Raw genomic sequence first — 10,263 nt, 5'->3', positions numbered from 1 at the left:
AAAGGCACAGTCAACTTAGTGTATGTAAACTTCTGACCCACTGGAATTGTGATACAGTGAAATAATCTGTCTGTAAACAATTGTTGGGAAAATGACTTGTGTCATGCACAAAGTAGATGTCCTAACCGACTTGCCAAGACTATAGTTTGTTAACAAGAAATTTGTGGAGTGGTTGAAAAAACAGTTTTAATGACTCCAACCTAAGTGTATATAAACTTCCGACTTCAACTGTAGCACAAGATGCTGACAAGACAGGGGACACACAAGGACAGAACAGGACACACAATGGCAAGGCAGACCATTACTTCATAGTGACTCCATGTGGTTTGTCCTTAAGTCCCTGTTTATGCAGATGTTGTTTGTCAGGGTCCACGTGGAAGGAAAGGTCAGCAAGTTTAAACCACCCCTCGTCTCTTTCCAAAACATTTTTCCATTGTTACAGACACTGTGGGGGTTGGACCCATAGAGGTGTTCTGTTTAATCCCATGGTTGAACCCTATAAAAGGACTAGTGTCCATCCATCCTGTCACAGTTCCTGGAACCGCTTGGAGTCGTGATCATCCTCTCTGAGTTGTGTAAGTTTGAGTGTTAACCTCAGTCTCCCTCCACAAGAAGATGCAGGACTTCGCCTTCGCTGCCCTCTCCATTTGGCTGTGTCTGGGTGCCACCGCCCTGGCAGAGTCCCACGGCCCACAACACTGCAGTAAGGATTATCTGCTTTATATCTACTTGTAGTAGTTAATGTTTGCTGTGCACTATGTGGAAAACTGCTATTACTTGTATGACTATTTCTGTAATATTGTCAAGGTTCATGGATTTGACAGTCTCTAACTAAAATTATACCTATATGTCTTCACATCTATGAGTTTTTATATCTATCTAAATGCCGTTTTTGTCTTTTAGCATCACCTAATATGACTGGGGTCCTGACTGTGGTGAGTTGTCCATTATCAATGTCCAGTTTCATGTAAGGACACTGTGTGGCTATATTTCCATTATTTCAAAACCAAACCAGACTCTCAGCTCAGGCAATCCTGTTTTAGTCCACTGATGTTTTTGTAGGTACAGAATTGGGTCATACTCATCTCTCTCTTTATATCTTCCTCGCTCTTCCTCTCTTTATAAAACAGATGGCCCTTACAGGAGGTGAAATCAAGGCAACTGGACATTACAGCTACGACTCTACGGACAAGAAGCTACGTTTCACTGAAAGTGAGATGCACCTCAACAAGACTGAGCATCTGGAGGACTACCTGATGCTGTTTGAAGAGGTAACACTGTGAACTAACAGAAATACACACTTATAAGACAACATTTCAGTTGAGTCCAACCCAATTGTAATGCAGAATAGCTGCTTTATAACATCAAAGTATACATGTATAACACACTTGTTACTATGGTTATGACACAGCATCGTCATAACCGAGTCTTCCTCCATCTCTACCGTCTCTCTCAGGGGGTCTTCTATGACATTGACATGAAGAACCAGTCCTGTAAGAAGATGTCTCTGCACTCTCATGCTCACGCTCTTGAACTCCCCGCTGGTGCAGCCCATCAGGTTGAGCTGTTTTTGGGGAGTGACACTGTTCAGGAGGAGAACATCAAAGTGAACATATGGATGGGATCTGTGGCAGAGACTAAGGGTAATTATGATACGCATTAGGAGTCAGACTGTCAATGTGATTTTCATTAATGAAGTAATACATGATGGTTTATATACTGTATATGGTTTATATAGCAAGGCTATTGAGGTGTATCAAAGCATTCACATACAGTATATGTCAGTCCTAATGTCTGTCTGTCTATCTATCTGATCTCCAGGCCAGTATTCTGTGTTAACTACTGTGGGAGAATGTCTACCACTCAGTACTTTCTACTCAACTGACTCCATCACACTCCTCTTCAGGTGTGTGACATACGTTTAACTTGCTTAAAGCAGTGGTAAGGTCACTGACATGTATGTAAAGTATGCTGCTACCATATTGCCCTATTACAGTACTAGTTTTATTTGAAGATTGTAGATTTTGTTCGACACTGTATATCTGATTGTGCTTACGGTGTAGGTTCTTGCATGCCCCGAAATCTTCATGTGATTTCTCTTTTTCTTACAGCAATTCTGAAGTGGTCACTGAGGTGAAGGCCCCTGAAATGTTCACTCTACCGTCTTTCTGTGAGGCTGTGGAGCTGGAGGAGACTCCAAAGGGCCAGAAGAATGACTTCTTCAATATTTTCAACACTGTCTGATACAGTGGCACCAGGACCTCCAGCCCCAACCAACCAAGAGCCTGGCAAGCTAATCCACCTAGATGTTTCTCTCACTCTAATGACTACATTTGAGTGTTTTATTACGATCTTTCCTCTTCTGTTAGATAAGATCTGTATTATAATTTACTTTCTTTGTTGATTCCCCTTTGAAGACATTGCATAAAAGATGGATCAGATGTAAAAAGGAAAGTTAATTTCAAGTTGTCATGTTAATGTAATCTCTACGTTTGAAAAGGATAGATGGGCATATAACGTTAATACCTTACACTATTAATCTGTCACTTTAAGTTGCTAATGCGTAAGAGGTCTGCATAGGCAAATAAGATAATAAAAACTCAAAATCTTTTCCAGTCTCCAAATGTATTTTTTTTATTACCCAAGTCATCTTCAACATCTTCCTCAAACATACATAAGAATATCTCTTAATCTCTAGCTGAAACTGATTGCAGCACCATAGCGTCTAGCTCCTGTAGCCCACATTAGCTAAACTCTAGTCTCATTAATTAGTCATGCCTTTGATCCAGAACAATAGTCTCACTGTCTTTGTCTGTCAGTATTTCTGGGGTTAGGTTTACATAAAATGAATTTCACAGACATGGCCACTTGTAGCCTGTTGTAAATGGGGTTTGAAATAACTTTTAAACTATTTCTGGTTAACAGAGAGGGATGTGATACCTGAAAAAGCAATGAAGTCATTAAACCCAAAACAAGCAGGGAGACAGAGAGTGAACCCTATCTGGGGTGAGTTGCTGAGCATGAGGCCAGCTGCTGTCCTTGGTGCTGCAGCTGCCAGGGCTGGGACAGTGTGACTGACTGGGACCCTCCTCCAAACATGCTGAAATGTGTAGGCCTACTAGCCCATTTCAGCACCACCACATGGGGGCCACTGCATGGCAGCAGTTGCAGCAGTGGGGAACTAGTCCGTGTATGAAATTAAACTGTCATAGCAACACTATGAATCAGGCCTACCTAATTTATTCCTGGAGGAGAGAACATTATTTTGTTTTCTGTAACATTCAGTGCGTGGACTTGATTGCATATATGGCCGTGGACCTAGCCAAGTCACAGGTAGTCTGGCACTGCTTTTCCATTGACAGAAAAATAATAATAGGCTGTGAGCGTTGAGTTGGGTCACGTGTCGATCGCCCCTTTGCCGCTAGTCCATCGGTGCAAGTCTAGACCATGAGTAACAGGCATCATTGAATGCACTTTCAGATAAGGAACATGCTTGTTGTTAATTAATTACAGTAAAGCTTAGTTCCTCGTGGTCTTCATAGCAAATAGGCCGAATGTGCGTAAAAACCTGGGACATCGGCTTGCTTTTCGGATGAACGATACATTTTAACTGGCTATTACTTTGAAATTGGTCACACGGTGACTATTTCACATTGAACCATGGCGATTGCACACGCTGCTACAGAATACGTTTTCTCCAACTTTTTATTGAAGGATCCAACACAGTCGAAGTACAAAGGAGTGCGCGGTTCATCGCGGTTGGTCTCCCTTTGTTACTTATTTCCCTCGCGTTTGCCCAGGAGGTGTCAGTAGATGAGTTGAATTACTGATAGACTATCAGAACACAGGCTAAAATGTTAAACTTGGTCGAATAAAAGCATCTGGGTCAAACATAGAAATTGATAAAATAGCATCTGTAGAATTGAGCGCACACACTACATCAGAGCAGACTATTGTTTCTCGGCGGACAAACTCTGTCTTTCTGTGTTTAGTTCGAGCAGTCCATTGCAGTCAAGCACTGTAGGCCTAAACAATAAAACACTGCTTCAATGATTTCAGTGCCAAGATTTACACTAAAGGATTCTTGCATTCTCATCAGATGATCTCGCAAACATGTCTAATCCCTGGGTCGTTCTTTGTCTGCTTCATTGAGCCCATAACTGCAATTCAGACCACCACCATCTATCAAAGGAAAACAGGCTATTTCACTGAAATGTGTCGCCCCAGATTAACCTATCCAATATTGTTAAATGTTGATCTTGTTAAAACAGCTGTGTTGCTTGTCCCTCAAAATGTAGTCTTAGTTACATTTTAGCCTTCTTGTCCTGTGTGTTGTTCGAGAGCAGGCCAACCTGCGTGAAGCAACAGTTAGTTTGTAGCTCTTTGAAAATGACTCAACCTTGTAAACTAATCCACACGATCCCACACCCCTCCTTTCACTGCTTTTCATATTTTATCCTTTCTCTAAAAATATTTATACTGAATAAAGTGACAGAGGTTGCAGGTAGATAAACAGGTTTGTGAGTGAAGATATAGCCTAATTAGATTAATAAAATCACATGTGAAAATAATTTATGTCTAATGCTGAGTTACAGGCTAATTCTCACTTGGCAGTGTGTCTATATCAGCCATAGAGATCCACTATGTTCCGTTTGATTCTGTAGTATCAGTCCTGTAAACACTCCCTGCTCTCATCTATTCTTCTGCAGACTACAGATGTATTATGTGTACATGACAGTTTGGGCAGGGATCCATGGGGTTTGGGGTGGCAGTGACTTTTTCTGTGCTTTCCATAGGCCATCCCAACAACATGTTTCACCAAAGAAACTGATTTGCGCTGTCGATGTGTGATCCAAACATATGTGTGAAATAACATAGATAATATACTTATTATCAAGAATGAAAGTGTTTCAGTTAGTATTTAAAGGGTTACGCATCAAGCAAATAAATAGGATACAGTGGAAATCAATGTATTTTTACCATCCAACCTCTGCACTATGGGACAACAACAACCACATAAATAACTGGAGGGGACAGTTATTGACAGAAACTCAATGTCCACTGGAAACTGTACTATGCCCACCACCAACTGAGAAAGTAGATAACAGCTAGAGCCCACACTGGTCCTATTTCAAATCAAATCAAAGTTTATTTGTCACGTGCGCTGAATACAACAGGTGTAGACCTTACAGTGAAATGCTTACTTACAGGCTCTAGCCAATAGTGCAAAAAAGGTATTTCCTGTGTCTTCTTCACTCAACATTAGGCTGTGTACACTAGTCTTTCCATTCTGGAGTGGCCCATTCTAACCCTGTCCTCCAATCCCTTTATGTCGGAATGCAGGTACCCAGATCAGCTGTTTTGTCTCTACGAACTTCTCGCGGCGACAAGCGGCCTATGTTGACTCCTTCTGCTGGGCAGCGGTGCAGGAGCAGCAACCCAGTGTTGTTGGAGTCAAGGGCACGCCCCTGTGGCTGCACAAGGTACAGACCCTCCTCAGTTATCCAAGACCAATATGGGGACGTGCCCTGTGTCCCAATTCTCCTACCTTTCTCAAAGTGTGCATTTGTCCTCTTCTCCTCTTGCACAAATCACAAGTGTTTACTTACTATAGGGAAGAACGTAGAGAATTGGGACACAAAGGTGGACTGTGTGGATTCAACATACAAAAAGCCATAATGTACTGTAGCATTGTGGGTCAGTGGTCGGAGCGAAGGGGAGCTTCAGTCAGTATGAGTGAGATTGATATGTTAATGTGGCCCTAACAGTTATGGCTGCATGGGAAGTGTTTGATTAACGCTTTTCACTGGTAATCTCAACGCAGCATCACATTTGGAATATTTATGATTGCGATACCCACCTAAACTCTCAGGAGCAGGGCTTAAATCAGGCCACACTGTCAAGTAGAGTCAACACTCTTCATCTACATTAAAGCCCTGTTACCATAGCCTCTACAATTATAATTATGCAGCCTCTTCTCAGACGACTGGGAGAGATACTTAGAGGGTTTCTTGATGAGATGAATAATATCTCCATATGCAGGTTTAATAATATTCCAATCAAATCTAATTTTATTTGTCACATGCGCCAAATACCACAGGTGCAGACCTTACAGTGAAATTAACCAACAATGCAGTTTAAAAAAAATAAGTGTTAAGAAAGTATTTACTAAATAAACAGAAGTTTTAAAAAAAGAATAAATACATAAATAAAATAGCAACAATAAATAACAGTAACGAGGCTATATATAAAATAATTGAGGTAATATGTTGGTAGAGGTAAAGTGACTATGCAAAGATAATAAACATAGAGAAGCAGTGCTCTGTGGTAAAAGAAAGAACAGTCTATGACTAGGGTGGCAGTTTTTGGCAATTTTTAGGTCCTTCCTATAATAATATCGCCATAATGCATGTCATTATGTTATAATCTGTCCTTGTAGTCGAGGAATTACAATCACCACCGGTGAGGAGAATTTAATATCCAAATTGGAGTGACATTGTTCAAAACTTTCCCAAACGTTGAGTCACAACATTCATCATAGTTCCAGGTGTATTCATTTGGTTTACTTCTGTGGCTCATAGCAATGTGGGTCACACCAATCTTCTGTATTTTCTACAGTCAGTTCAGGTGGATTTGTCATCTTTCCGGTTCTCATTTTGAAATGAGTCATGCAATTCTTGTTTTCTTTTTGGTTCCCTCTCTCACCCTCTTTTATTCCCCTCTGCCCTCCTCCTCCAGTTCTTCCCCTACATCCTCCTGTTGTTGGCCATCCTCATGTACATCCCTACGCTGTTCTGGCGCTTCATGGCCGCCCCCACCTCTCCTCTGACCTCAACTTCATCATGGAAGAGCTGGACCGCTCCTATAAGCGAGCCATCAGACTGGCCAAGAGCCTGGCCTCATTTATAGACACCAAAGATGTCTCTGACGACCCCCCCAGGTAAACACTGCAGTGAGACCTTGATCACTTCCAGCCTCCATCAACTTTAGATTACTTAGGTTAATTCTTTCTCTCTTCCACCTGAGCTCAAGACTCATAAGGGCCATGTGCTAAGCGTTTGCACTCTTTTTTTCAAAAGCGAGAATAAAGTTTAGGATATAAGATAGTATAGTGATAATGGCTCGTTCAGAATAACAAATAATGGAATCTATAGAGGTAAAATTAATTTTTATTTGCTTACGTTAGCCCATTAGCTATGCAGTCTGAAACAATGTTGGACTGATATAGTTAAAACAGCAGAGAGTTGTTTGCCTGCGGCTGTAGAGGTGAACCTGGCGTTTCTCTCCCATTAGTTTTATTAACAGGATGGCTTAGCGTAAAAACACATCAGAAAAACACACCATGACCTTTTCAGAACAGCTACTGTTGCCTCACACAATGTTCTCATTTCCAGATGTCCATCAATGGAGTGTAGTGCCATCAGAGGACAAAGAGTTCATATGACAGCTTGTGAGAAACGGTGAGAGTTTTAGATTAGATAAAATGTTCAATATTTTAATTGAGAGGATCAGAGAGAAAGAGGGAGAGAAACTTTATTAGCCAGAACAAAAAGTAGTAAGAAATGGATTGATTTGAAAAAAAAATTGGAAATAATTTGTTTGGCTTGGCACCAGTGGAGACTATGCTGAACCCAGCCAGGCTATCAGATACAGTGTGTCTCTTTGTCTGAACATAATATAGGCAGAGCTGTTCATTAGATCAGTAATAGAGAGTGGGGGAATATGCTCAACTCAATTTTATTCAATAAACAGTGCTTAGAAGAATGCTGCAATAACCTAGGGTCAAATTGCATAGTAGAACTATAAAAAAAAATATCCAGCACTCACTTGATCAAGTTGTGTCGATTATTAAAAATATAATGTAATGCACGCATATGTACAAACACCCTCAAATGAATCATGTAGGTTAGCTCAGAGATATTGCCTCAAATACACAAAATAAATGTAACACAACTGCATCATAGTAATGCTGGCCCCTTTTTCTAGAACATATACCATCCAGCTCCACCTAATCTCCTTGTGGTGTGTTGTGATGGCAGTGCCCTGGACCTGACTGAGGGCTGCTTTAAATACCCCCTGGTGGAGCAGTACCTGAAGACCAAACGTTTCTCCCGCTGGCTGGTGGTGAAGTACTTGTCGGGTGTTTACCCTGCTCACCCTGCTGTTGGCCTGTCTCTACCTTCGTTACTACATCCGCCTGGCCTCCTTCACCGATGAGTTTGCCTGTGACGTGCCGGACGGGGTTGCTGAGGAACAGCAGTGCGGTGGCGGTGCAGTGTAAGCTGGTGGCGGTGGGGGTGTTCAGGCTACTAAGCTAAATCAACCCGGGAGTGTACATCCTGCTGTCTCCCCTGGTGGTGTACGCTACCCTGGGTCCGGCCAGACAGAGCTCACGCTTCCTCCGGCCCTACGAGATGTTGCCAGCCTTCGATGCTCTGGACCTGGACACACCCTTCTACAACGACCTCAGCATGTACCTGCTCTTCCTGGAGGATAACCTCAGTGAGTTTAAGTCTTGTAAGTGTCTGCAGGTGGGTAACAACACTTCAATATGTGTTTAGTCAAATTATATGGTAATTTAGCAGTGACCATGTGTTGCTCATTTGGGTTTTTAAGTAATAACTAACTTACAAGCATTGAGTCATTGAAACCACAATAGATTACAGTGGATTGCACTGTCTTTGGGTAGTGTCCACTTTGCAAAATATGTTTGGAATTATGTTATCCCGTAGTGACATTATTTAAAGTCTGGTATTACCTTGAGGTATCAGCATGTGTATTTATGTGCTGTGTATCATTTGCTACAGGTCCTGGAGCTGCTGAGAGAGGGAGGTGGTGAGGCCTTTGACACCATGTGTCTGCTGCAGACTCTGGGCCAGGCGAAAACATGTGGTGGACGGGAAAAAATCCACTTCATACCAGGACAACAACGTCTCCATCCTGGGATCAAACCCGGGTCTGTAATGACGCCTCAAGCACTGCTATGCATTGCCTTAGACCGCTGTGCCACCCGGGAGGCCCATTTAAAGTCCATTTAAAGTTAGATTTGATTTAGTCCTATTCTTTAATCTGGAGTTTTGGTTGAGATGGAGACGTGATTCCAACATATCAATTATTAATTTGTAGACAAACTGGAATGAATGCCAGACTAAGTCAGTACCACAGATGGAACTATCCAAGCAGAAGATAAATATCCTTCAAATGTTAATATTCGGTTGCATTGACAACCAAACACAATTCAATATCACCGTGAAATATCATAAATAGCCTATTAACTTGTCGACAAGTTAACAAATTATATGTTTGATTCACATCTCCAGCTCAACCAAAAAAAGGGTAAATAATGGGATTAAGCCAGTGGCTCAGATGGAACTATCCAAGCAGTAGATACATCCCCTTTAAATGTTCATATTTGGTTGCATTGTCAATCAAACACAATTCAATATTACTTTTGTAATACAGTAAATAGTAGATAGGCGGAGGCAGTAAATAGCCTGCATATTCAAGATAGCATGCATAGGTCGTCGCAGGTCTGTGGAGATCTTCACAACTGCTGTAATAATCTGTGCAGATTGTCGAAAGGCATTCAACGGGGGAAAATAAATGCAGAGGGGTTTGTTTCATGGTGTGAGTGTGGTACATACAGGAACTCAAGTCCTTTTGTTCTTCCGATCTGGAATACCTCCCCATCAAATGCCGATCTCATTCCCTCCCAAGATAATTTTCTTCGGTCATCGTCACTGCCGTGTATATTCCCCCCCAAGCCAACACTGTGACAGCTCTCAAGGAACCACAATGGACTATGTGCAAACTGGATACCGCATATGCTGAGGCTGCATATGTTGTAGCTGGGGACATTAATAAAATAAATCAGAGGAATACTACCAAAATTCTATCAACACATCTCCTGTGCGAAACGCACAACACTGACCCTGGATCATTGCTATTCTCTCTTCCAGGATGACTACAAGGCCCACCCCCGCCCTCCCTTCGGCAAATCAGATCACGCCTCCGTTCTGCTCCTCCCCACATATAGTCAGAAACTTAAACAGGAAGCTCCCATGGTAAGGACTGTTCAACGTTGGTTTGACCAATCGGAATCTATGCTTCAAGATTGTTTTGATCATGCCGGATGGGAAATGTTCCAGGTCGCCTCTTTGAATAGTATCGACGTAAACACAATCAAAAACCGTGGATAGATGGCAGCATTTGTGGAGACCAGTGAGCTGACCAGTGAGCTAAGATAAGGCGGGGCTTTACCTA

General features: G+C 41.9%; 1 protein-coding gene and 1 pseudogene across 1 annotated transcript; both read left to right on the top strand.

Moving 5' to 3' along the window:
• The first annotated feature begins 521 nt into the window (after positions 1-521).
• Positions 522-2,611, top strand: LOC115149011 (ependymin-2). The gene is made up of 6 exons (XM_029691454.1): positions 522-703; positions 904-935; positions 1,131-1,271; positions 1,457-1,643; positions 1,822-1,906; positions 2,112-2,611. Exons 1-6 carry the CDS (start codon positions 616-618, stop codon positions 2,242-2,244), a joined length of 666 nt encoding a protein of 221 aa, XP_029547314.1. The 5' UTR covers positions 522-615; the 3' UTR covers positions 2,245-2,611.
• A 1,049-nt stretch (positions 2,612-3,660) lies between these two features.
• Positions 3,661-9,831, top strand: LOC115148301 (pannexin-1-like; annotated as a pseudogene).
• The last annotated feature ends 432 nt before the right edge of the window (positions 9,832-10,263 follow it).

Source organism: Salmo trutta, chromosome 15 (assembly GCF_901001165.1).
Source record: "Salmo trutta chromosome 15, fSalTru1.1, whole genome shotgun sequence".
In the NCBI taxonomy this organism is placed as follows: domain Eukaryota; kingdom Metazoa; phylum Chordata; class Actinopteri; order Salmoniformes; family Salmonidae; genus Salmo; species Salmo trutta.
The sequence above is the reverse complement of the archived record's forward strand: the minus strand, read 5'-3'. Positions and strand labels throughout refer to the sequence as shown.

Excerpts from the sequence above, each read along its gene's own strand:
- LOC115149011 (XM_029691454.1), top strand. The coding sequence starts at position 616 with ATGCAGGACTTCGCCTTCGCTGCCCTCTCCATTTGGCTGTGTCTGGGT. Across the intron at positions 936-1,130 it reads TGACTGGGGTCCTGACTGTG|ATGGCCCTTACAGGAGGTGA; the intron begins GTGAGTTGTCCA and ends TTTATAAAACAG. Across the intron at positions 1,272-1,456 it reads ACCTGATGCTGTTTGAAGAG|GGGGTCTTCTATGACATTGA; the intron begins GTAACACTGTGA and ends CGTCTCTCTCAG.